This window comes from Sarcophilus harrisii, chromosome X (genome assembly GCF_902635505.1).
Source record: "Sarcophilus harrisii chromosome X, mSarHar1.11, whole genome shotgun sequence".
Classification (NCBI taxonomy): Eukaryota; Metazoa; Chordata; class Mammalia; order Dasyuromorphia; family Dasyuridae; genus Sarcophilus; species Sarcophilus harrisii.
This window is the reverse complement of record NC_045432.1, coordinates 82275938-82302493: the sequence shown is the minus strand read 5'-3', so window position 1 is coordinate 82302493 and position 26556 is coordinate 82275938. Positions and strand designations below refer to the sequence as shown.

The following is a 26556-nucleotide window of genomic DNA, read 5'->3' as shown; positions in this document are numbered from 1 at the left end:
AGAGGATGGAGGGAGCCGACAGCGGGTCAGGGGAGCCTGGCGATGCCCACGGTAATGCCCCCCCGAATCTCCCGGTGCCAGGCCCGGGGTCCCCCAGTCCCCTGAGCCAAAGGCCACAGGCGGGATGCTCCCCAGAAGCCCAACAGCTTCCCCCCCACAGGTCCCTGCAGACCCCTTGCCCAGAGTCACCCCCGGGCCCTGTGGGACCCCAGATGCCCCTCAGAGGGGCCATCAGCGCCAGCTTCAGCTCTGGATCCCCCTGGGGTGTCTGGATTGGGGGAGGGAGGAGGGGCTTCGGATGCCAGCCTTGGGAGGCAGCGGCTTCCTTTCCTTCCTCCCCAAGACGGGGCTCAAGGGCCCAGGGGGCCGGGGCCCGAGTGGGGTCTGGCTACCGGCCCCCCTCCCGGGGGAGAGAGCCACGCCGGGATGCCAGCAGGGCGCAGAAGAGCCCCCCCCAGCAAACACAAGGGCCTGGGGGCCGGGGGGATACAGCGTTCCCCCAGGGCCCTCTTCTGCCTGAGCCTCACCAACCCGGTGAGGAGGTTCTGCATCACCATCGTGGAGTGGAAGTATCCTGCCTGCCATTGCCCCCTCCCCCACCCTGGCCGTGGGGCTGACTCCCTCCCACCCGGACCGGACATAGGGACAGTTGGCAAGAGAGGGTGGGGCCTGGGCTGGGGAGGACAGAGATGGGGGGGGCAAGGCCCCCCCCTGCCCCGCCAGCTTCCTTGACCTTAGCCACCTCAGGCCATTTGACATCCTCATCCTCATGACCATCTTTGCCAACTGTGTGGCCCTCGGGGTCTACGTCCCCTTCCCGGAGGACGACTCCAATGCGGGCAACCACAACCTGGTGAGAGCTCCCATCCACCTCCAAACCCTCAGATTTCCCTCAGGAGTGGCTCCCATGTGGCAGGGGGGCCCCAACACCCCACGGGACTTCCCTAGCCTCCCTCTTCTGCCCAAGCACGTCCTCCAGAGCATGGTGGGAGTCCCTCGGGCCCCTGTGCAGCCCCTTGAAGCCTCCGATCTTAGGGGCCAGTGTTCCCTCACCATCACTATTGGCCCCAAGTGATTCTTCTAGATTCTCCTCAGAAAGTGAGAACCTCCCCAGGCTGCTCTGGACCCCCGGCTTGCACCCTTCCGGGGCCCCTTCAGACCTGGGCAGGCCCCTCACTCACCTCTGTGACCCTCTAGATGGGGCCCACAGGCTTCCCCTCGAACATCCCCTAGACCACCTTGCCCCCCAGGCGCCCCTCCCCCAGCAGTCACAGCACCCCCTCCTGATCCCCAGGAGCAGGTGGAGTACGCCTTCCTGGTGATCTTCACTGTGGAGACAGCGCTGAAGATCGTGGCCTACGGGCTGGTGCTGCATCCCAACGCCTACATCCGGAACGGCTGGAACCTGCTGGACTTCATCATCGTGGTCGTGGGGTGGGCGGCCACCCTCCATCCTGGCACTCGGCAGACCCTGGGGGACCCGTGGCTCCTTGGCCCTGTCCCGACCCCCCGCCCCCGTGATGGTGGCTACCTCCCAGTCGCCCCGGGGCCCCAGAGCAGCAGGAAGGGCCAGAGATAAGTAGCTGGGTCTCCTGAGCTGTCCTCCTTTTGCCTCGATGCCCCCGCAGGCTCTTCAGTGTGCTCCTGGAGCAGGGCCCCCCCAGGCCCGGGGACGTGCCCCACACGGCGGGGAAGCCCGGAGGCTTTGATGTGAAGGCGCTGAGGGCGTTCAGAGTCCTTCGGCCCCTGCGACTGGTGTCTGGGGTACCCAGTGAGTCTGGGCTGCACAGGAAGTAGATAGGCAAGGGGCGAGGGGGGGGAAGAGGGAGGGGGGCAAGAGAGAAGAGGTCATCCTGGCCAGGACTGACAGGTGTCTCAGGCTTGGATGGGAGGGGCCCGGGCCAGGGAGTGTGCAGACGGCCCTGCAGCCGGCCTGAGTTTGGGGCACTGCCACAGGCGATCACTGAGGTTCCACTGGAGGGACGACCCACACTCCGCCCAGGTCCCGGAGCCTTGGCTCCCACGAGTTGGGGGGAGACCGGCCAGCAGGCAGGCAGCCCTGGGCGGGGGGGCCTGAGGTTCAAAGGGCCAAGCCTTGCCCCACCCCCCCCCAGGCCTGCACATTGTTCTCAACTCCATCCTGAAGGCCCTGGTCCCCCTGCTGCACATCGCTCTCCTGGTTCTCTTTGTCATCATGATCTACGCCGTCATAGGCCTGGAGCTCTTCCTGGGCCGCATGCATAAGACTTGCTTCTTCCGCGGCTCGGGTGAGTGAAGGGGGGCAGAGCTTCCCGACCTCAGTGCACCCTCCCCTCCTCGCTCCCTTCCTCTCCCGGCCCCCTTCTCCCCCCCACTGCAGGCAGGGAGAGTGGAGTTTAAATCCAGCCTCAGATGCTTGTTAGCCCCCTAACATCTACTTGCCTCAGTTTCCTCAACTGTGAAAGGGGGACAGCATAATAGTACATAAGCAAAGACTACGGCAAGCAGGGTTGTGGAAATGGGATTTGGAAAAGGCGGCCAGCCTGTGGACCCACTTACCCCCCCCCCTTGTGGACAGAGCTGGAGGCCGAGGAGGACCCGTCCCCCTGTGCCACCCCCGGCTCCTCGGGCCGGCAGTGTCTCGCCAACCACACGGAGTGCCGGGGCCGCTGGGCGGGGCCCAACGGGGGGATCACCAACTTCGACAACTTCTTCTTCGCCATGCTGACCGTCTTCCAGTGCGTCACCATGGAGGGCTGGACCGACGTGCTCTACTGGGTACGGCGCCTGGCAGGGAGGGACGCCGGGTCGGGGCCGGGCCCCAGAGGCGGCGGCCGCTCACCTGCCTCCCTCGCCCCCCAGATGCAGGACGCCATGGGCTACGAGCTCCCCTGGCTCTACTTCGTCAGCTTGGTCATCTTTGGCTCTTTCTTCGTCCTCAACCTCGTGCTGGGAGTCCTGAGTGGGTGAGCCCCGGGAGCGGCCAGGGGCCTCCGGGGGGGGGGGTGGCGCTCGAGCGCCCCTCCCCACCCCCACTCTCTCTGCACATTCTCAGGGAGTTCTCAAAGGAGCGCGAGAAGGCCAAAGCACGGGGGGACTTTCAGAAACTTAGAGAGAAGCAGCAGATGGAGGAGGACCTCCGCGGCTACCTGGACTGGCTCACCCAGGCCGAAGAACTGGGCTTCAGGGACCAGGAGAATGCCGAAGCTGAGGGGGAGACGGAGGCAGAGGCTAAGGAGGACGACGCAGCCACCAGAAAAGCCCAGCAACGTATGGGGGGAGAGGGAACGCCGACGGCCTACTTTGGTCCCGGCCCCGGGGGAGCACCATCACCCCCAAGGTCACATCCCATTAGACCACCTGGGGTCACGTACACTGAGACTGGGGTGGGGGGATTCAAGACCCAATGTAACAGGAGCAACCCCAGAGTCTGTGTTGTCCATTGTACAGGTGGGAAAATAGAGCAGGATGTGGGGGGAGCACAGAAGCCGAGTTAGGGAAGCCCGGGCAGGGCCTCCCAATGTAGCAGACCCGGGACCTCCACCCTTGCTCCCCGGCTCACTCGGAAGGACGCCCACAGGCACCGAGGGAGGTTGCTGCACTGGGGACGCCCAGAGCCCGGCTGCCCTCCCCACCTGTCTCTCCCCGCAGGAGTGACCCTGTCGGAGATGATCCACAAGAGACGGAGCCGCCTGCAGTGGTTCAGCCACTCGATGAGCAGCCACGGTACGGCCCTGGGGACGGGGGAGACTCAGGGGCTCAGAGCGCGGCCTCTCCCGGTCACACCGTTCCCCTTCTCCCTCCGCTTCCAGCCAGTGAAACAGGTTCAATGACCGCAGAGAACGGGGCTGAGGAAGATGAAGAGGCCGGGAACGCCTGTAGCAGAAATCTGTGAGTGTGGCCGGGATGGCCCAAGAGGCTGGGGCCGATGCCCTGGGGACCCCCACCCGGAAGGCCTCCACTCCCGGATCTGTCTAGTGCAGCCCCCGCACCCCAGATTCAGCCTAGCCTCTTCCATCCCACAGGGCCAAGCTCATGAAGACCAGGATGTGGTAAGTTGGTGAGAAGCGATTCGGGACTGCCTGCTGGGCCCTTTCCTGCCACGCTTCCCCCCCCCCCCCGCCATCCCGCCGAGGTTCCTAGAGGAGGCAGCCCCCGACTGAGGAAGACGAGGCTTCGGAGAGCCGGGGCTAAGGAAGGGCGGGAGCAGTGGGGGACGGCGTGCCGGGCTGCTGGACTGTGAAACGGGTGGTCAGATCCGGCCTGTGGGGGACACCGCTTCCTAGGAGAATGCCATGGAAAGAAGGAGGTCCAAGATGCTCAGGAGGGGGAGGAGATTTGGAGAAGTCACCAGGTCGGGGCCCATGCTGGCGGCTGGAGAAGGGGACATGGGAGCCTGAACCGGGAAGGAGAGGAAGGGTTGCAATTGTCATAGAGCTTCTGGAGGGAGGTCTCGGCAAGGCCGCGCCCATCTTGGCAGGGAGTGAAGCTCGGGAGAAGTGGCCTGGTGGGGGGAGAGGTTTGAGGGGGCTAAGTTTAAGGGAGAGCCCGTTCCGGAATCAGGCCCCAGTCCCACATTCAGTGATGTGGGGAGACCGAGTCGTGTAACCCAAGCTTCTGTTGAATTAGATGGCCTTAGACTCACCAGGCTCCCAGGGAGCTGCCCAGGTGGGGGTTTGAGAGACCCCCAAACCATGGAGAGAGGCCCCGCGATCCCCAAGTGGGGAAACTTCAGCCCCTCCCTCCTTCCTCCCACCCAGCCGCAGAGTCCGGGGGGCCAACAGGGCCCTCAGGTCCCACTGCCGCCACGCCGTGAAATCCGTGGCCTGTTACTGGACCGTGCTGCTGCTGGTCTTTCTGAACACGCTGACCATCGCCTCCGAGCACCATGGGCAGCCCGGCTGGCTCACCCAGATCCAGGGTGAGACCTGCCGGGAAAGCCCGAGTCCCTCGGGAAGCCCCGGGGGCCGGTCGGCGGGGGGAGCCCCACAAATGGGACCCGGGGGACCCGACGCCGCCTTCCATCCCGGGGTCCTCTGCCCCTCAGAATACGCAAACAAGGTCCTGCTCTGCCTGTTCACGGTGGAGATGCTGCTGAAGCTCTACGGCCTGGGCCCGTCCGCCTACGCGGCCTCCTTCTTCAACCGTTTTGACTGCTTTGTGGTGTGCGGAGGCATCCTGGAGACCGCCCTGGTGGAGGCGGGGGCCATGCAGTCCCTGGGGATCTCGGTCCTGCGCTGCGTGCGCCTCCTCAGGATCTTCAAGGTGACCAGGTCTGTGAAGCCTCCCCAGGCCTCCCCTCCTCCCCCCCCATTGGGCCTCCGCAGCCAATCACCTGACTCCGCCCCAGCCAGCCCCAGTGCAGCTCAGGGAGCCGGGCCGGCCGCCTCAGAAAAAGAGCCAGCCGCTGCTTGCCTCCAAGGCCGCTAGGTGGCAATAGGGGAGCGGGAATCGAGGCTGGGTGGCCGGCTCTCCCAAAGCTGCTGGGCTGACCCAATGGAAGCCAGCATTTATGTTATTTATATTAAGCGAGGCCTCCTTCCTCTCTGCGGCAGCTGGGACAGTTCACACAGAGGCTTCCGGCACCCACCATGCTTCTCGCTGGGCCTCTCGGCTGCCCTACCCCGGCCACCCCCACAGAGGGAGTTAGCCCATCCTCCCAGTTTGCCCTGCTGGGGGACAGGGGTTTCGATTTCTGACAGCCCGTGACAATTCGGCTGATTATTAAGCACTTACTGTATGCCCCACCCTGTGCTGAGGGCCCAAGATCCAGTTTCTGCCCTGTAAGGGAGCTTACAGTCCCCTGGGGGAAGATGCTGCTTGTTACAAAGCTTTGAGGGCCAGGACACACGGAGGAAGCAGAAGGGGGGGCAAGGTGGGGGAGGGGAGGGACGCATTTCCCAGCAAGGAGACCGGAGAGCTGTCCAAGCCGAGGGAGGCCACGCCCCATTGGACAGCTCCTGTGGGCCACAGGGCCTGGGGCCTCTGTTCTGACCGGGCGCCCGGCTCTTGGAACCCTCGGTGGGCCCCTTCCGCCAGACAGGAGGGCCCTTAACCTCCAGGACCAAGGGAGCAGCCTCACGCAGCCCGCTCTCCCCTCCCCCAGGCACTGGGCGTCCCTCAGCAACCTGGTGGCCTCCCTCCTCAACTCCATGAAGTCCATCGCCTCGCTGCTTCTGCTCCTCTTCCTCTTCCTCATCATCTTCTCCCTCCTGGGGATGCAGCTCTTTGGGGGCAAGTTCAACTTCGATCAGACCAACACCAAGCGCAGCACCTTCGACACCTTCCCCCAAGCGCTGCTCACGGTCTTCCAGGTCCCTGACCCGAGCTGGGGGACGCCACGGGGAGAACGTGGGGACGGGGCGCAGCCACAAGGCCCCTGGCCCGCTCCTGAGGCAGAGGATAGGGGTGTGGGCTCCGGGCCAGGGCGGGGGCACGGGGCAGGGCTTGGATGCTGGGCCCCTGGCCAATAGCGCCCCTGTCCCGCAGATCCTCACGGGCGAGGACTGGAACGTGGTCATGTACGACGGGATCCTGGCCTATGGGGGCCCCTTCTTCCCGGGGATGCTGGTCTGCGTCTACTTCATCATTCTCTTCATCTGTGGCAACTGTATCCACTGCCCGTGCCTGGGGTCCCCTCCCTGCCTCTTGGGGCCCCTTCCCCACCTCTTGGGGCCCCCTCCCTGTCTCCCACGGGCTCCTCCCCAGCTCCCTGCTCAGCCATGGACTCCCACAGCCTCTTTGAGCCTCTCAGTCCCCTTTGGGCCCGCCCTCATCCCAGGGCTTCCAGCCACCCTTTGGGGGAGGAGGGGAAGAAGGGCCTGCAGGAGGGCCCAGGATCCTGAGCCGAACCATCAGACATCCTGCTGAACGTTTTCCTTGCCATTGCCGTGGACAACCTGGCCGGGGGAGATGCCAGTCCCCCCAAGAGCCCAGGAAAGTGAGGACCCCCCCACCTTCCAGCGGTCCTCCCCTTCCCAGAATTCCCTCTGCCACTCCATTCCCAGCCAAGGGACGAGACCCGGGCTCCCCACCTCTGCGCCTCACCGGGAGGGGGGGGCGCTCTCTCCAGTCCTCAGAACTCCCTCAAAAGCCCAGCCTCAGGGCCCCTCCCCTCATTCCCCCCCCCCCCGACCAGGGAGAAGAGTGCGGAGCAAGGTGGCAGCCCCCAGGAGAATGGAGTGTTGGTAAGTTTAGCGTGGTCAGAAGTCGGGGGTCAGGAGTCGGGGGTCAGAAGTTGGGGAGACCTCAGCCTTGTGCTCCTCCCCACCAGGTGCCCTGCGGAGAGGATGAAGACGAGGAAGATCAGAGTGAGGATGGAGGTACTGGGGAATGGGGGACTGGGGGAGAGGCTTCACCTTTACGAGTTTCCCTTTCTGCCTTCTGGGAAACCAAGGCCCGGCATCCCGACGCCTCAGTGTCCCTGAGCCAGAAGAGGACTTGGGTTAGATGGTCTCTAAGCAGAGGCGGAATGGGGGAGGGGGAGGCGGGAAAAGGACCCTCTGCAGGGGGAAAATCCCGGGGGCCCCGAGCCTTTGGGCTTAATCATTAATTTTTTCAACCCTGTTTCTTTGTTTAAAAAAGCTTGGGCTAGATCCCCTCCTGGGGTTGTAGGCCTTAAAGGGGGAGATTTTACCCGAAATAAATCTTAAAGGGACCCCATTTGGTTAGAAAGGGGTGCCAATTTCAGCCCGGGCCCTCGCCTCACCCCAACCTTGGTTTTTCTCCCGGGGGCCTCACCCGCCGGGCCAGGCCGGGGAGGGGGGAAAGGGTGACCCAAAGGGTTCCCTGAGGCCTGGGAGGTGTTTCCCAAAAAAGGTGGTCCCATCCCCTGACGCAGGTTTTCCGCCTCATCCCAAACCCGTGAGGCGGGGCAGGGGCCTTGGGGGAGGGAGGGGAGGACGGGGGGGGGAGCCGGGAGGAAGGGGGGGAAAGGGGGAAGTTCTTCCCTAGGCCCACTCTTTGAGTATGTTTCCAAATTTCAAACCAACCCAATGGGGGCCAAAAACCGGAAGCGCCCCGGCGCCGGGGAAAGGGAGAAAAGGAGACAGCAGGAGGCTTCGGGGGTTTTGGGGGGAAGGGGGAGAAGGGAAAAGGGAAAAACAAGGGAAAAGGAAGAAAAGGGGGAGGGGCAAACAAAAGGAAGCAGGGAAAAGGGGAAAGGAGGGGAAAAGAAAAAAGACAAGAGGGAAGCCAAAACCCAGGGGAAAAAACCAAAACCTGGGTGACGTCGGGTCGGCGAGGGAAATCGGGGCAAATCGGGGGCCAACCACCCCACTTCCAAAGGGTGCAAACCCGGCTCAAGCAGCCGGAGGGTCACGTGGGCGCCTGTGCCCCCCTCAGGTGCTTGGGTACTTTGACTATGCTTTCACCTCCATCTTCACTGTCGAGATCCTGCTCAAGGTGAGCCTCCCAGCCCCACCCAGCAGCCCGCACCCCACGCCATCTGTCCGCCCGTCTGTCTTCTTGGCACTGGGCCTCAGAGCCCGGGCGCCCGGGGCTGACCTACGCTGCTCTCCTCTGCCCGCCCTCCCCCCAGATGACTGCTTTCGGGGCCTTCCTCCACCAAGGCTCCTTCTGCCGGAACTGGTTCAATCTGCTGGACCTGCTGGTGGTCAGCGTGTCCCTCATCTCCTTTGGCATCCAGTGAGTCCCTCCTTCTACCCCAGCCCTTGAGGAGTCCCCTGGGCCCCCCGAGAACTGGGAACCGCAGACCCCGGAATATTCCCCCGACGTCTCTGCTGAAGCAGAAGTCACCAAACCGGGAATGACTAGAACCCAGAACTTCAAGCCCGGTATCCTCTCCGCCCAACTCTAGACTCTCAGAAGCCAAGACAGCCTCGAATCCCACCCTGGGGTCCTCCCACCCCCAGACCCAGTGAATCATTCTGAACCAGGACTCCCCAAACTAGAGATCTCCAAACCTAGGCGGGCCCCGCCAAAGCCCGGACTCAGGACCTCCGAGTTAGATAGCTCCGGCAGGAGTCTGGGCCCCTCTGCCGGCCTCCGGTGCCCAGGAAGCCCCCCAAAGCCTCTGTGACTAGGCTCCCTAAATGTGGGAGTCCTGGAGCCAGAGAACCAGCCATCCCAAACCCCAGAACTCCAAGGGAGGAGGAGGCTGACCGTGACTCTGGTCCCCCAGTTCCAGCGCCATCTCCGTGGTCAAGATCCTGCGGGTGCTGCGGGTGCTCCGGCCCCTGCGTGCCATCAATCGGGCCAAGGGCCTCAAGGTGACTGAGCTTGTACAGAATCTCCCCGGCTCAGAGCGGAGCTCGGAGTACGGGGCTCCTTTGCCAGTCCCGGGCACTGCTCTTGTGTCCCCAGCACGTGGTCCAATGCGTCTTTGTGGCCATTCGCACAATTGGCAACATCCTGATCGTGACCAGCCTGCTCCAGTTCATGTTCGCCTGCATCGGCGTCCAGCTTTTCAAGGTAGGGAGTCCCCGGGCCGGCGGGAGCCTCATTGTGCCTAGGGCCCACGCTGGCCAAAGCCCACTTGACGGTCACTGCGTCTCCGCAGGGCAAACTGTACAGCTGCACGGACGAAGCCAAACACACCCCCACAGAGTGCAAGTGAGTGCCCCCAAATCTCCCCCCGGCTTCTCTCTGCCCCCACCGTGTTCCTCGGAGGCCCTCCTCCCTAGGAGCACCCCCAAAGCGTGGCAGAGCCCTGAGTCCTTTGGCGTCCAAGCCCCCACTCCTCCTCTTTCTTCTCCCCCCCAAGAGGCACCTTCCTTGTGTACCCCGATGGAGATGTGGCTCACCCGGCCATGAAGGAGCGTGTCTGGCAGAACAGCGACTTCAACTTTGACAACGTTCTGTCGGCCATGATGGCGCTGTTCACCGTGTCCACCTTTGAAGGCTGGCCTTCGTGAGCTTTGCTCCCGCATACGCCCATGGGGTTGGCTGGAAGGAGAGGGCCCCCCGCTGCACGGTGCCCACCTGGCCAGCCGGCCTCCCAGCATCTCTCATCCTTGGACCACCCCCCAACAGACACATACACACACACACACACACACACACACACACACACACACACACACTTTCAAGAAACTCTGTTAGGACCATTAGTCGTGGGTCTGGGTTCCTCGCTACCTAAAACTCTTGGGCCAGTTGCTTCCCTTCCCTGGGACACTTCCCAAGTCTATGGCCACATGCCTCCCTTGCCCCATCTTTCTCGGTCTCCTCCACCCCCCACCAGGTTGCTCTATAAGGCCATTGACGCCCACGCGGAGGACGAGGGCCCCATCTACAACTACCGATTGGAAATCTCCATCTTCTTCATTGTCTATATCATCATCATCGCCTTCTTCATGATGAACATCTTTGTGGGCTTTGTCATCATCACCTTCCGAGCCCAAGGCGAGCAAGAGTACAAGAACTGTGAGCTCGACAAGAACCAGGTCCCAGCCTTCCCCCTCACTGTGGCTTCCCCCCCCAGGTCTCCCCCCGGTCCCCGTCTGACCCCGGATTTGGCCCCGCCCTCCCCGCCGACACCCCCTCTCCGTTGCGCCGGTGTGGAATCCTAAAAGCCCGCCTTTTCGCCTACATTCCCAAGAACAGGCACCAACACCACGTCGACCTAACTCCCCGCCCCAAATACTCTTTCCTGTCCCTCTCAACAATTGCTCTGGTATGGGTCAGTTGGCGGCCGGCCCCCCGCTCCCATCCCCTGCCTCGGTGGGCCTCCCCCTCTCCGGGCGCGGCTTATTCCTCCGTAAGCGGAGAGGCTTAGAGCCAGTGGCTTGTAATGAGATCGGACAAAGCTTGTTCCCGGTGGTCTTCCCTCCGGAAGGACACTATGGGGATGGCGGTTACCCCCTCCGGGTCCCGCCCGGCCCACCCCAGCCCCCCCCCCCCTCCTCACTGGCCCGTGTTCTCTGCTCAGCACTATGAACAGACAGCTCCCTTCAATTATGCCATGGATATCCTCAACATGGTCTTCACGGGCCTGTTCACTGTGGAGATGTTGCTCAAGATCATCGCCTTCAATCCCAAGGTTGGCAGCGTCCCCGTCCCCGTGTGCCTTCCTGGGGGGACCAGGATGGGTCCAGCTTCGCAGGACTCAGAGTTTAGGGGGGCAGGGAAGGAGCTTAGAGATGCAGACACCCGTTTAATGGAAGAGGGCAACGCCAGCCTAGTGCAGGCTTAGGACACAACTGAGGTCGGCACAGCAAGTTGGGAAAAGGGCCCGGGAGAAGGCCCTCGTTTGCCTGGCTCTGGGCACCAGGCTATTTCCGCTAGAGTTCAGGGATCTCAGCGTGGAGGTGTCTCGCTGGTTCCCTTGGGTTTCTCACGTTGGTCCCCTCCCCTCAGAATTACTTCTGCGATGCGTGGAACACTTTTGACGCCCTGATTGTGGTGGGCAGCGTGGTGGACATTGCAGTCACCGAAGTCAACGTGAGGATACTGCTCCCCTGCCCCAACTTCCCCGGTGCTTTCACCCCCTTTTTCCGGCCTCAAATTGTCCCGCCCCATTGCCCTCAGAGCAGTCTCCTCCATCATCTCCATGGTTTTGTCCACGTTCCCCGACTTCTGTCCTTTCTTCATTTGCTGTGTGTTATTTTCTTTGTGCCTTCCACTCTCTCCTCCATCTTCTCTGCTGATTCTCCATAGTTTCCTTTTTGGTCCCTCTATCCCCTCCATGGTCCCCAACACCACCCACTCCTTTCTCTGCGTTACCCTCCGTTTCCCCCCTACGGGAAAGGCCCGGGCCTTCATCTTCCTCATCTCCATCGCTTCTTCCGTCATTCATTTATCTCTTCCGTTTTCTCCCTTTTTTCTGTTTCTGTCTCATAATGTCCACCATCACGTCCGTCATTTCTTCCATCTTCTCCTCCGCCATCTCCATCACCCCCAGAATGGAGGCCATCTGGGTGAGGTAACTTGATTGGTTCACCGTCAGCCTCTTCCTTTTTCCCACTGGTGTCTCCGAGATGGCTCCGTTCCATCCCCGCTCCCTCAGAGGATTCCCAAGTCCCGGGATCCGTGTGGGCAGAAGTTTGGGGAAGGTGGCCGGGGATGGGAGCGAGGGGATCTGGGAGTGGCACCGCCCGGGGCAGGGGAGGCCATCAGTGTTGGAATGGATCTCCATTCCAGAGCTCGGAGGATAGCTCCCGGATCTCCATCACCTTCTTCCGCCTCTTCCGCGTCATGAGGCTGGTCAAGCTTCTCAGTAAAGGGGAAGGGATCCGTACTCTCTTGTGGACCTTTATCAAGTCTTTCCAGGTAAGGTCTGGCAGGGAAAGGCCAGGGAACTCCCCACATTTTCCGTGCTTATTCCAGATTGCAACTCGTACAACTCCCAGCATTCTTCCTGTACCCTTCCCCTCCCACCCAAAACTCCAAGGCCTCAGACTGGAGAACCAGGACCATGGTTCCCAGAAGTCTCCCCGGAGTAACCAGGGCGCTGTTGTCCCTGGATGGAAAATTGGAAGAGAAGCTGAGAGCACTTGCACCCCTCTAGGGAAGGAAGAGGGCAGCTTTTAGGAAGAGGCTGGGGAAGAGGCAGAGGGGCTGGCGGGAAAGTGACCCCCAAACTGCTCCCCACCTCCTGGCAGGCAGCGGAGCTTCTCAGTGCTTAGAGGAAAGAAGCGCTGTCCTTGGTACCTAATTCCACAGGAGTCATAATGGAGAGGGCGGCTTCTTCCAGAGGAGAGGGGAGGGGGAGGGGAGAGGAGGGGTCCCTCATGTCTACTGGTGCCCCCCCCCCCGCTCAGTATCCGGTGCTGACCCTCTGTCCATGGCTTTCTTTGTGTCCGTGTGTCTGTCTGCCACGGCCCTAAGGCTCTCCCTTACGTGGCCCTGCTCATCGCCATGATCTTCTTCATCTATGCAGTCATTGGCATGCAGGTGAGCCTCCGGGAGGGGAAGGCTGGGGGAGGGAGGGGCCGCTGGCTCCCCTGGGGCATCCCATCATCCTCTTAGGTCTTCTTTCAGATGTTCGGGAAAGTGGCCCTCCAAGATGGGACCCAAATCAACCGCAACAATAACTTCCAGACCTTCCCCCAGGCGGTGCTCCTCCTGTTCCGGTGAGGAGCCCCATCTGGAGCCCTGGGACTCTGGGATTTGGGGGGTCTCACAGTGGAGAGCGACCGCTCACCCTTTCTGAGGCCTGGTTTCCCCCCCCCCAAAGCCAGGGGGGGAGATTCTATGTTCTCGGAGGCCCTTATCGACTCTGCCATCTGATGATACCCTTTGGGCCATTTTGGCTGATTTCTCAGTAATAGACAGGACCTTTAGAACTCTTGACGCCACTTGGAAACTCAGGCATGGTGGGTCTAAAAGGCTGCCCCTCTGTTGGGGAAACAGGACACTCCCCAGAGCTACTAACTTCCTGTGTGGCCCGAGCCTCCGATTTAAGGATTCAGGCGGCTGCCAGTACTTGCCGATGGGGACTTTGGGCCGGCCCCTTTCCCTGCACTTGCGGTTCCCCTATATCTGTCAGAGGGTGGTGGGGCCCTGGCCGCTGGCTCTCTGAAGATGGTTTTGCCCCCCGAGTCCGGGCCTTGGCTCTGGCCCTAATTGCCCATGTTCTTCTGGGGGGCCGTGGCCCAGGTGTGCCACCGGGGAGGCCTGGCAAGAGATCATGCTGGCCAGCCTGCCGGGGAAGCGCTGTGACCCCGAGTCGGACTTTGGCCCCGGGGAGGAGTTCACCTGTGGGAGTAACTTCGCCATTGTCTATTTCATCAGCTTCTTCATGCTCTGTGCATTCCTGGTAAGCCCTGGCAGGGGTCAGAGAGCAGGTCCTTGTGGGCCTTCCACCCCCTCCCCACCAAGTCCTGTGGCAGAGCTGCAGGCCCACTCTGAAGAAAGGAGGATGTGGCTTCCAGCTTGGGGGGGGGGGGGGAAACCAAGGAAAAAGCGGGAAAGGCCGGGTCTGGAGGCTGGCTCTGGCACTCACTGGTGCCGCGGGCGGGTTACTCGGCATGACGCTCCTCATCCAGCACACACAGTCAGCATCCCCGTGGCGCCTTCTGGCCGGTTTTGAGGTTCCCAGATTTGAAAGCTCTCCCTGAATCAACAAGGCCAGTCTCTGCCCCCCTAAGCCTCGGTTCCTCCATCTTCACCTTCTCTGAACTGAAGCGATCTGTGCCTCATTCACAGTCGGAGCCCAGGAGCTGATGCTCTTAGAGGTCGCCAGTGTTGGCAGAGGACCTTCTCCCGGGGGGCTTCTGCTCCCCCTAATCTTCTCATAGGCCCTGGTTGTCCAGGGCCCCCTCCCCTAACTCTGTTTCTCCCCTCCCCTCTGGGCAGATCATCAACTTATTCGTGGCCGTCATCATGGACAACTTCGATTACCTGACACGGGACTGGTCCATCCTCGGCCCCCACCACCTGGATGAGTTCAAGAGGGTCTGGTCTGAGTACGACCCCGGGGCCAAGTACGAGTCCTTCCCCTAACCTGGCAGTGCCCCCAGCCCGGGCCCGCTCTTCCCGGATCCCTCCCAGCCCCCTGAGTCCCATGCCTGCCAAAACCTGCCCCATCCTCACCCCGGAACTTAGATGTCCAGGAGGCATGGGGGGCTCCAGGACCTAAAAGACTCTGCCCTCTTCTCTCTGGGCTAAGCAGGGGCCACATCAAGCATCTGGACGTCGTGGCCTTGCTCCGGCGCATCCAGCCTCCATTGGGGTTTGGGAAGCTCTGCCCTCACCGTGTGGCCTGCAAGGTCTGTCCCACGGGGTAACCTGGGGAAGGGTCCCCGGTCCCCTGGACTCCCCCAGAGCCCCCAAAATCCCCTCACCCTGAGACCCCTTAGGACGTTTCTGAGAGCTCTCAGCCCCCCAAAATGCTCCGTGCGCAGGGAATGCAGTCTGGGGCCTGGGGCCCTTGGGGGCCCTTCCGCCAGATTCAGTCAGTGGCCGTGTCATACCCACGTCTCCCTCTTGCACCGTGCACGTGCGCACGTGTGCTACACGAGCTCTTGGCCTTCACAGAGACTGGTGGCCATGAACATGCCCTTGAATGCGGATGGGACGGTGACTTTTAACGCCACCCTCTTCGCCCTGGTCCGGACGTCTCTGAGGATTAAGACCGAGGGTAGGAGGGCGTCCGGGAAGGGATGGATGGGGCCCAGCTAGGTGAGCAAAATGACCCCCCAGTCTACAGAAGGCACCCCTCTGGACCCTCTTCCTTGCCACACCCAGGGAACCTGGACAGGGCCAATCAGGAGCTCCGGGTCGTCATTCGCAAGATCTGGAAGCACACCAAGCCCAAGCTGCTGAATGAGCTCATTCCACCTCCTGAAGGTCAAATGGCTCCCAGCTGCCCCCCCCCCCCAATCACTACAACCCTATCTACCATCCCTGGAGGGTGTTGGGGGATTTTAAACAAGTGCCCTCCCCTCCCAGGGCTCCCTTTCCCTGTTTTACAAGATGGACCAGGGAGGAGCTATGATTGCTAAGCACTCGGGCCAGGTCTCAAGATGAGTCTTGATTGTCCCTCCTGCCGTTTTCCCACGCTCTCCCCTCCATCCGCCCCCACCCCAAGGGGGCCCCAGTGGGGCAGCTCTGTGTTTCCCCTCCCTGACATCCACCTACTTGTTTGCCCGGCCACAGAGGAGGAAGTGACTGTCGGGAAGTTTTATGCCACGTTCTTGATCCAGGATTATTTCCGAAAGTTCCGGCGTCGCAAAGAGAAGGGCCTCCTGGGGGCCGAGGACTTGCCCAGCAACTCATCTGCCCTCCAGGTCTGTGGGCACATCGGGAGGGACCTGGGGAGGGAGCCTGAGCCTGGACCTTTTCCAGGGACCAACCCGGCATCCCACTCCCATTTCACGCCATTGTAATGTGAGACTAGGGGAACAGGAAGGAAGAGGCTAGACCTAGGGGACAGTGAGATCCAGGAAGCAGACCCAACGGCGCAAGGGAAGGTCACGGAGTTGGTGCCCCCTCCTGGGTTTCCCCACCCTTAGGCCGGCCTGAAGACGCTGCAGGACCTGGGCCCGGAGATCCGCCAGGCCCTTACGTGCGACCTGGAAGAAGAAGCGGAGGACGCCAACCTCGGGGAGGAGCCGGACAGGGTGAGTGCCCGAGCTGCTTCTGAGGTCAAAGACCCGCTTGCCAACTCTGGAGCGAGAGCAAGTCCCCTCACCGCTCTGGGTCTCGCATGCAAAATGGGAGGATCGGGCTCAATCATCTTAAAGCCAAACCTCCTGCCTGTGACTAGTGCCCACAGGATGCCCTGGAAGCTCCCTCGCCGACCTGGCACGATTCTGCCCCTTCTGTGTCTCTCACGATGCCTGCCGAGGAGGAGAGGGAAGCGGTGAGAAGACCTCCTGGAGCCCACTCTCACAGGTATCGGGCAGAAGGGGAAGGTCAAAGGGCAAGCTTTTTACTTGCTGGCTCTTTGGCTGCTCTTAGAAGCCTCCCCGAGGGTCTGGGGCCAGAAGGACTTCTTCCGAGGCTGGGTAACAAAGAACAAGGAATACGACAGCTGGCGCTGACGGGGCTCGGAGGCTTCTGGAGCACTTTCTAAATGATTCCATTCCATCTTCCCACCGACCCGAGAGGCGGAAGCTAGGATCATCTCCCCGTTGAGGAGCATACAGAGACAGATGCTCACTCCGGGTCCCACAAACAGGAACTGTCTGAGGCTGGATTGGAACCTGGGTCACTCAGGGCTTTGGGATTCCAGCCCGGGGTTCTAGCCATTGTGGTGCCCCTTGGCTGCATCTAACTTAATGAATGAGTGAATGAGTGAAGGGTGAAGGAGTTGATGGAAAGCATCAATTAAGCACTCGGTGTGTGAGAGACACGATCAGAAAAGCAAGACCGGCCTAGACGGCCCGATCAGCTTCTCGGCCCCATGTGACTTAGCTGCCCTTTTGGAATCCAGTTAAATCGAGGCTTAGTTTGGGGTTTTCGCTCAGTAAACATTTAGTGAATTGAAGAGAGTGATGAGTCGATGAGTAGAAAAACATCATAATTAGAAAAACCGCAGCGTCTTGCTCAGTGTGAACGATGGGGCAGACGGCCAAACGTAGCGATTCTATGCCAGCCACATTCTGTGACGTCGATTGAACCGATGGACTACGAGACGCGCCCACGGCCCGGTAACGCCCGAGGTGTCGGCGCCCGAGCAAACGGGGGAAAGCAGCCCCTCCGAGTCAGGGGCTGTTTTTAAATACCAAATGAAATCAGAGCAGCCCCCAAATCCAGCTGCACACCTCCACGGACTGTGCTGGTTGTGCTTCCCACGCTCAGGCGGTCAGTGGCGGGCCATTCCCCTGGCTCTGAGTCCATCTGTCCTACTGCTGGAGTTACAGAGGACTTCCTGTCTCTGTTCCTGCTTGAAAGTGGCCCCTCCCTCAGTGTAGCCACCATGGAGGCCAGCTTAAGGGAGATGGGGGGTGGAGGGGGAGCGGGGAAGGCCGGGAAGGAACTCCCGTCTCCAGAATGTCTCCCTCCTCCGTTGGCAGTGCTTCCCCCAAGGCAGAAGAGCCTCCCTTGGGAGCCGAGGGCTTGGCAGAGCAGGAGGAAGAGGAGGATCACTCCCCTAGCCAGGACAGGTAAAAATGATTTTGGGGAGCCCATTGAACCCCACCTTCGCAAAGCCGCTTCTTCTACTTCCGATTTCCTCCTTGACTCTCCGGCAGACAAGCGCATCGAAATGATCTCACCCAGAGGCCCCATCACATCCTCCTCCCACCGCCTCCTCGTCCTCCTCGGGAGCCCCTGGGGCAGTCGGGCAAGCCACTGGGCCCACATCCTCGCCGTCGCCGCCTGCTGCCCCCAACGCCTGCCAGTGAGAGCCCTGCTGTGGGGGGGGGAGCTAAAAGGGGTCCAGGGGGGTGAGCCGTGGGCATTGGAGCACCGGGGGAGAGGGCCCATCTCAGAGGACAGGGTCGCTGACCCTCTGCCCCTGGCCTCTGTCAGCCCGGAAGCCCTCTTTCACCATCCAGTGCATGCAGCGCCAAGGGAGCTGCGATGACTTCCCGATCCCCGGAACCTATCAACGTGGGGGATCTTCCGGCCGCCACCAGGCCCAGGTGAGCGGGAGCCTGGGGCCCTGGGAGCGGGGACGAGCTCGATCAGCCAACCACCGGCCAAGCCGTCTACCTTTGGGGCCTGTTTCTCCTTTCTTCAGGGTTCGTGGGCCACCCCTCCTCAGCGGGGCCACCTGCTCTACGCACCCCTGCTCCTGGTGGAGGAGGGCAGGCTCCAGGGGGATTATGCCAAAGGGGGGTCCCGGGGCCCGCTGCACACCTACGCCCGCCTGCACGTGCCCAGCACCCACATAGCACCTGGCCCAGGGAAGAGGGGCAGTGCTGACAGCCTAGTGGAAGCTGTAAGTCCGAGCGGGCCGAGGGGAGGGAGGAGAAAGGGACCGTGCTATCCCAGCCCTGGACTTGTGGACCCCTGTCAGGCGGTTGTTAAAGTAGTCCCCTGCCTTCCTCCCTGTCCCCTTCCCTCACCTCCCCAAATCTGCCTTAACTTAGCTACCCCCTGGGCTCTGACGTTTCCTCTGGACTCCCCGGCCTGGCCATCCCAAACTCTCATCCCCTCCGCCCCCTCGCCGATGCCAAAACACCCCGTCACCCTCGCCTTCCCTCAGCCCCGGATCGCTCGTCCTCAGGTGCTGATCTCTGAGGGCCTGGGCCTCTTTGCCCGTGACCCTCGCTTCGTGGCCCTGACAAAGCAGGAGATCGCTGACGCCTGCCGGCTGACCCTGGACGAGATGGACAGTGCCGCCTGTGACCTGCTGGCCCTGGGGACCACCGGGCCCCCCCCCGCCCAGCCCCAAATGTGGGCTCCCATGGGCAGTGATGAAGACGAGGAGGCCCTCGGGGCCACGCGGGCGGAGGAGGAAGAACTGGCAGACGAGATGGTCTGCATCCCTGTCCCTTAGGAGGCGTCTCTTTCTGGGTCCCAAGAGCCCTGGAGAAGCCTCCACAGGCCATCTCCTGTATTTGGCTTGAGATGAGGAAGAGGCAGGGAAGCCCAGTGGAGACAGAGCCTGAACTATCAAGATCCATAAAGAGCTAAAGCTGGAGATCCCCAAAGTATGTCGGTCCCCAAGAGGTTTGGCCCCCGGCAGAAGCCCCCAACACTGACCTCTGCGTTCAACACATCGGGAGGGTCTGTGAGACTTTCAAACTCAAAGACCCCCTGGGGTACCCTCTTCCAAAAGAGTCAATGGCAGGAAAAAGAGGAAGGGGAGAAAAATCATGAGACTCCGCCTCTTGGGCAAAATTTCACCCGTACACACCTTTTGCAAAGGAAAGGGGGGGGATCTACCCTCTGCCCCCCATTCTCCAGGACCCTCCCCCAATCTGAGGGACATTTGAGGGAAAGCAGATTCAACCAAACAACAAATAATCCCCTCATCCTTCCCGTAAAAGGCCCCTCTCCCTCTAATCCAAAGGACGGGAACCCCTCCCCTCCCTCAAAACCATCCTAATGATGTTGGGGACCTCCCCATATCTCCATCCCTCCTGGACAAGGATAAACCAAGCCCTCTTTCTTATCTTCCTTCCCACCCCTCTACAAAGCCAATCCCGAAGGGCTAAAACAATATTATTTTTCATTTCCCAAAAAAATAAGGAAATGCCCTTCCAAAACCCTCTAAAGTAAACACAATGAACCAGAATCCCCTCCCAAAAACCAAATTTTTAGTCCGAACAAAACCCTGGAAAAAATCAGAACCCCCTCCCCTGAACCAACCCAAGATGCAAACACCCGGAAACCCTCAACCCAAAACCTTATCTGAAAGAATTTCGCACCTATTATCATCTAGTTCCCCCATCCTCCCAATAAAATCCAGATTTTGCTCAAAGAAAATCCCCCTTCCTTTCCACTAAGGCCCATGGAACCAAATCCACCATTGGGTGGAAATTTCCCCATCTCCTTAGCCTTACCTTTTTCCTGGAGGGAACGTATCCACCCAATCAGCAAGGAAATTTGGCGGGCCTTGCGGTTGGAGGAAGGGCAAGAGGGTTCAAATCCCACGGCTAGTATGCTGACCACATCTGGACTCGGGCTTCCCTCTCGGGTCGCTTGATCCACACCCCCCGGGCTTCCTGAAAAAAAAGGATCTTTTTTAAACCAAGGCCTCCCTTTCTCCTGACAGGTGGGCAACTAAAGCTAAAGAGAGTCAGGCTACCCTCACCTGGGAGAGCTTTGGACACTATACACAATTCAAGCTGCCGCTGAGCTGACCGGGCTGCCCCTGAAGGGCGAGTGTACCAAAGAGACCAGAACAAGGCGCTGGAACGGGAAGCCCGGGCAGAAACGCCAAGGAGCCAAAGAGCCAGTGCAGCGTGCCCAGTGAGGAGCAGACCAGACGAGAGCAGTCAATGGGCTCCCCGGAAGATGCCCCTTTGGCTGCGAGGGGCACCTGCCCACTCCCTCTGCCCATTGGCTATCTGTGGGAGCATACCCCTCGTGTTGGGGGATGAGAAGGCGTTCTACTGCAGATATTCTGTTATGTCACAAAATGCTCTGGCCCGGATACTCTGGGTGCTACCTAGGGCTGGGATCCTGAGTGCGCATTTTAGGAGCCGTAGCCCCACAGAGGACCATGAAGCTGGGGGGGGGGGCAAGCGCATGTATATGTGGCTAGGCGTTGTACCAGAATAAAGATGATCCCGGAGGAGGTGAGCTCAGGTACAACGCTCCAGCCACTGTCTCATGGGTCCAGAAGGGATGGTAACGGCTCACTTGGGGTCTGGGTTTGAAAAAAATTACATCTAGACACTGAGAGTTACATAGACAAAGAGAGAGGGAAACGAGGGGAACGTGGAAGGAAGGGAAGATACGAGCGAGACCAAGGATTATTTTTCTTTGCAGAATTTTATTTTTTTCCAACGTCCCGTAAAACATTTTTTTTACATTTTAAAAAAAAAAATTTTATTTTGAGTTCTAGAAGCTCTCCCTCGATCTCTCCCTGCCTTCTCCCCTAAGGCGAGCAATCCGATACAGGTCATACAAGTGCAGTCGGGAAAAACCCATTTCCATATTAGTCATGTTGTAAAGACCAAAGAGAAAAATAATAAAGTTTTAAAAAGTCTGTTTTGATCTGCATTCAAAGTCCATGGGTTCTTTCTCTGGAGGGGGATGAAGTTTTCTTCGATCGTCTCGGATCTCCAGATTGCCAAGAATAGCTAAGACATTCATGGGACGTCCCGTGTCTGATGTTCTCCTGCTTCTGCTCCACTTTGCGTCGGCTCATATGAGTCTCCCCCGATTTTCCTGAAACCATCCTGTTCCTCATTTCTTATAGCAGATAGTATTCCATACATATTTAGATTTATATTAGAATATTCCCTCACAATCATATACCACAACTTCTCTAGCCGTTCCTTACTTAATAGAGTTCTCTTCTTCGGTAGATTTTTGTACTTGTTTTCCCATTTGACCAATGCTGCTCTTTAACGGGTTCTTCTCTCCGGTGGGGGCTTTTTATGTGCCTCCTTTGCCATTCAGCCTCCACTATTTTCTTCAGTATTTTTTTCCTGTCTCCTGCCAGTGCTTTCTGCTGCATCAGAACCCATTTTGAGCCATCCTTTTGCCACTGGATGAGAATTTGGGAGAATCGGGTGATTTCCTGTCTTTAGTCCACCATGTTGGCTCTGCCCCAGACCAAGGGTTCTGAACAGAGACCTTCAAGAAGTCTGTGGATAGATTACTAGAGGTCCGTGACCTCATATAGGTGGGAAAACTACATTTCAATTAGGCAAGTTTTAATTGAGTCTTTTTTCCCCATCCCCATAATTTTTCCTAGAATCCCTTCCTTTGTCCTCCCTCAGAGTTACCCCATGAAATAAATAGCATTTTAGACACCACCACCCCCCCAAAGAGATACAGAAAAACAGCATAAATGATCGATACATCAAAAAGTGTGAAAATCTGCACTGCGCCAGCTGGACATCCGCCCTCCCGCCTGGATGGATGACCTCCCGCCTCTTTTTTAGAAGCAGGCTCATTCTTTGTAAAGCTGGATTCTCCATTTGGAGTCATGGCTGACATGGGGGTTCTTCCGGTCCTTGCTCAGCTCACTTCCCTTTGCATAGATTCATGGAAATCCTTATTTTCACAAAGTCTAACTGAAATTGAGTATTTCCTTGACAATGACGAGTTTTTTCCAAATTCGGAGAATTCTGGACTTCCCCAGCTTGCCCAGAGGAGACCCCAAATGTTATTTAAAAACAACCACCACCCTGAGATGGACAAAGAGAAGGAGAGGAAAGACAGCGAAGAGAGGGGTGGAAGAAACAGAGACAGAGACTGTCGTCTACTAACCTTCAGGATACTCTCCTTTCTTGCCCAGGGAGGTCAGGGCAAGGCTCCCGGTCTTTCTGCCCCAACTCCTGCTCTCATGCAAAGGCATCGTCTCTCCCTCAAACACCCAAGGTTCCCAGTCTGCCCGGTCGCCACGATCTGCTCCTTGACCCTACCTCATTTCCACCAGATGAGGTCGTCACTTTGCTCTTGTCAGCCTAATGCTCTACCTCCGAGTTCGTGAGTCAGATGTGATCAAAAATGTGATCATGTGATCAAAATCTTTGATTATTCCATCTCTCCCTCTCCCTTCCACCCCTCAGCTCTTTCCCCCAGAGGAAAGGACAAGAGAAGCATTTATACAGTGTCTACTATGGGCCAAGCACTTTCCAAACGTTATCCCATTCCATCTTTATAACAACCCTTTGTGGTAGCTGCTGTAATTATTCTCATTTTACAGTGGAGGAAATTGAGGCAGAAATTAAGTGACTTGGCCAGGGTCCCACAGCTAGGAAGTATCCAAAATCAGATTCTTGCCTCTCAGCCCAGTTCTCTGTGCACGGTGCCGCCAACCGTCTTCCAGGATGTCCCCCTAGCACCGGTTACACTTTGCCCCATCTACCTCGATCTCTATTGTGAGTCAGCTGAAGTCCGCATACTTCTTCTCCCCCGTCCCATGCCCCCTTACCACAACGCCGACCTCGCCCTGGCAAACCTCAGTCTTGGATTGTTCCCACTCCGTCCGCTTTGACTTCTTCCTGTGTTTTCTGAAGAAACAAGGTCAACTTCTCTATGTGCACAAGTGATCCTGTTCTAACCCATCTTTCCCCAGCAAGTTTCCTTCTCTATCACCCCACTATCTCACTCGCTCTCTTCACTCTCTTTCCTGGATATCGCCCTACTGCCCAAAAAAGGTCCTCATGTCTCCCGTCCCCAAAAGGCTCTCACCAGATCCACCCGTCCATGCTGGATTTCATCTCATACCTCTGTTCCCTAAACACATTTCGGGTTTTGAAGGCTGTCTAGAAAAGGTATCTCCATTTCCCTTCCTACTCCCTGCGCTGCTTGAGAGGGGGGAGAGAGGGGGAAAAATCTGGAAGCCAAGGTCCTGCAAAGGTCAACTTTAAGAACTCCCTTTGCATGTATTTGGGGAAATAAAATACTATTCAAAATTTTAAAAGAAAAGAAAAAAGACCTGAAGTTTTGCATGATCTTCTTTTTTGCTGAGGCAATTGGGGTTAAGTGACTTGCCCAGGTTCACCCAGTTAGGAAGGGTTGAGTGTCTGAGGTCAGATTTGGACTCAGGTCCTCCTGACTTCAGGGCTGAACTGGGCCACCAGCTGCCCCTCTTCATGATCTCTTAGTTGCCAAATCCAGTGGCGTTTTCTCAGCTGTGACCCTTTTGGATCTCTCTGCAGCCTGTGGCGCTGTCCACCATCCCTCTCTTCTTGCTACTCTCCTCTTGAGAGGTTTCCGTAACCCTGCTTTGTTCTGGTTTCCCTTCTACTTCTCTGAGCACTCCTCCCCAGTTGCTTTTACTAGATCTTCATCCGGTGGCGGCTGTCCTCCAGGGTTCTGTCCCGGGCCCCCTTCTCCCTCTGACTGCCTCAGCTCCCCGGGACCCGATCGTTGTCTCTCCACAGATGAGGCACGGATCCGTTTGTTCAGCTCGATGCTCCCTTCTGACCCCAGTCTCACATCTTCAGCTCCTAGCGGAAATCTCATGTACACATCTCCAAGTCAACGTGTTCCAAACGGAATTCATTAGCTCTTCCCCCAATCCGCCCCCCCCCCCCGCAGCTTCCCTGTTACTTTCCCCGGCACTTCTACCATCCCCAACTTGTGATCTATGTGTCATCCCCGACTCCTCATTTTCTCTCACCTCCCATAGACAATCTGTTGCCTAGTTCTGCTGTTTCTATCTTTGTCACATCTCTCAAATATACTCCCTTTTCTCCTCCGACACCCCCCCCCCCCCCCCGTCCCGGTGCAGGTTCTGATCTCCTCATACCTTGATCATTTGGGGGGGCTCTGCCTGAGTCAGGTCTGTCCCCCCCTTGAATCCATCCTCGACTCCAAAGCTTCTTTTGTTTTTGTTTTTTAATTTAATAGCTTTTTATTTACAAGTCATATGCAGGAGTGATTTTTCAGCATTGACAATTGCCAAACCTTTTGTTCATTGATCTCCTTGCTGAGGATGGCCAGGTCCATCAGAATTGATCCTCATATAGTATTGTTAAAGTATAGAATGATCTCCTGGTCCTGCCCATTTCCCTCAGCATCAGTTCGTGTCAGTCTCTCCAGGCCTTTCTGAAATCATCGTGTTGGTCATTTCTTACAGAACAATAATATTTCATAACCTTCATATACTACAATTTACCCAACCATTCTCCAATGGATGGGCAGCCACTCTGTTTCCATTTTCTGGCCACTACAAAGAGACCTGCCCCAAACATTCGTGCAGAAACAGGGCCCTTTCCCTTCTTTTACTCCAAAGCTTCTTAAGGTTGTAACTCCATATGGGGTCACGTAACTGAAGGCGGGAGGTGTGAAAAATCAGCAAGAGATACCAAATATTCTGCCGAGTCTTAATTCTTTATATAAAAAACAACCAAGCATATTCATCTCACTGGTGGGTAAATTTGCTTCCATTTTTAATAAATGGCAAAATTACACTCCCACCAAAGAATTGTTTTAAAAGAAATGGCTTCATGATTTCTCATGGGTAAGGGATTTCTATACCGATTTTATTTGCCTACATACCCCAGGTCAAGTAAAAATGCCTCCGATGAAGAGTGGGAAAAGTTTCAAAGTCCTGCTCTACTCTGCTGCCCAAGTGCTTTTCCTAGGTCCCAGATCTAACTGTATTGCTACCTACCTGATAGACTCCTGTGGCCCCCTGTCATCCTAGGATGTTCTGACATGTAAAGCCCTTCATGACCTGGTCCCCTAGTACCTGTCCAGTCTCTTTCTTCCCTCCCTCCCCTTCAGTCCGGGGTGATACTGACCTCCCCGCTTTTCCTTAAACAAAACACTCCATCTCTCCGGCTACTTCCACTGGCTGCCAGCCAGACATAAAATTCTCTCTCTTCTCATCACCACCTCTTGACTTTGCTGGCTTCCTTCAGGGCCCAGCTGAAATCGTGCTTTCTAAAAGCAGCCTTTTCTGATGCCCCCTTATTTCTAGTGCCTTCTCTCCGAGATCAGCTCCATTTTAACCAGTGTACAGCTTGCTCGAAGATAGCGTCTGCAGGTCGACCCTATGAGAGAGGGAGGAGACAAAAACCATCCACCGATACAGAGACGGTGATGGCAGCATTGAGGGTCTCGGTGACTTTCTTTAGACGTGGGACCCAGGGTCCACTCGGAGGGATGTGTGAGAAGCTGCGGTGAGGGGCCAAATAGAAGGGTCCCGGGACCCTCCAAGAGTCACAAGTGCTGATCTGCTTCAGGTTTTTCTTCTCTCACCATCTGAGATTTCAGTGGGATCTCTCCCTATTTTTGCTTTGTTTCTAATTCCATTTGAAAATTTGTAAAAGTCTCTGATAAATTTCCTTCCTACGGTGTGAGGTGCGTAGGTGCTTAATAGCTACAATTTTGGAAGCTGCTACATAGTAGAATCATTTCAGCCGGAGAAGAAATGTTGGGATCACCGACCTCAAGAAGGGAGGCAGCCACAAATCCCTAGTCTTGGGTATCTGTGAACAAAGGCCGCTTGTATAGGCGACACACCGAGAAAATCAAAGGTTTCAAGTGAAGGCAGCAAACTTGGTCTCATAAGCAATGATTATGCCGGGTAGGGGGCCCCAGCCTGAATTCTGACTGGCAAAAATGGCCGCAAACAGGCCCTTCATCACCGGGCTCGGGAGCGCTTCGGCCGCTCCCGTCCCGGCTTTTTCGGCTCCCGGCTCCGGATGAATGGGCAGCGGGATGGCCGCCGGGATGAAGGATGCGCCGGTCCCATCGTCCTCGGCTCATTTCTGGCAAAAGGACATTAATAAGCACATCCCCTGAAAAGGGTTTGAAGGAACTGGGATATTTGACCCGAAAAAGAGCTGACACACAAAGGTGACGAGGAAAAGCCGTAACCTGTTTGGCTCCAGAGGGCAGAAGCGGGTTCAGTGATGGCAGTTGCAGAGCTCATGTGGGTCAGGTCAAAGTGTCCAATAATGAGAGATTCAGGCTTGGATTCTTTCTTCCTGCAAGGGGGAGTTAGTGGCCCTACTGTCAAAAAGGAGCCCCGAGTACACTCGTTCCTCACTGAAAGTTTCAGCCCTGGAAAACTGCCCATCAATGAGGGGAGCAGTAAATAGTGAGGGATTTATTCCCGATTGATTCGGATTTATTCCCATTTCA

The 26556-nt window shown here is 57.9% G+C and overlaps 1 protein-coding gene across 1 annotated transcript; it reads left to right on the top strand.

Annotated features, from left to right (window-relative positions):
- Positions 1-5: 5 nt before the first annotated feature.
- CACNA1F (calcium voltage-gated channel subunit alpha1 F) lies at positions 6-19056 on the top strand. The gene is made up of 44 exons (XM_031945101.1): positions 6-51; positions 344-569; positions 748-853; positions 1295-1434; positions 1629-1771; positions 2115-2267; positions 2558-2945; positions 3035-3249; positions 3631-3710; positions 3743-3870; positions 4005-4031; positions 4740-5252; positions 6086-6293; positions 6469-6589; positions 6838-6919; positions 7118-7166; positions 7253-7423; positions 8323-8382; positions 8519-8625; positions 9122-9209; positions 9304-9411; positions 9500-9552; positions 9704-9850; positions 10181-10382; positions 10421-10612; positions 10868-10978; positions 11296-11379; positions 11840-11860; positions 12079-12207; positions 12766-12831; positions 12919-13010; positions 13537-13696; positions 14236-14363; positions 14552-14648; positions 14917-15019; positions 15127-15228; positions 15538-15668; positions 15894-16001; positions 16148-16275; positions 17400-17489; positions 17577-17725; positions 17857-17969; positions 18068-18268; positions 18557-19056. Exons 1-44 carry the CDS (start codon positions 6-8, stop codon positions 18827-18829), a joined length of 6039 nt encoding a protein of 2012 aa, XP_031800961.1. The 3' UTR covers positions 18830-19056.
- The last annotated feature ends 7500 nt before the right edge of the window (positions 19057-26556 follow it).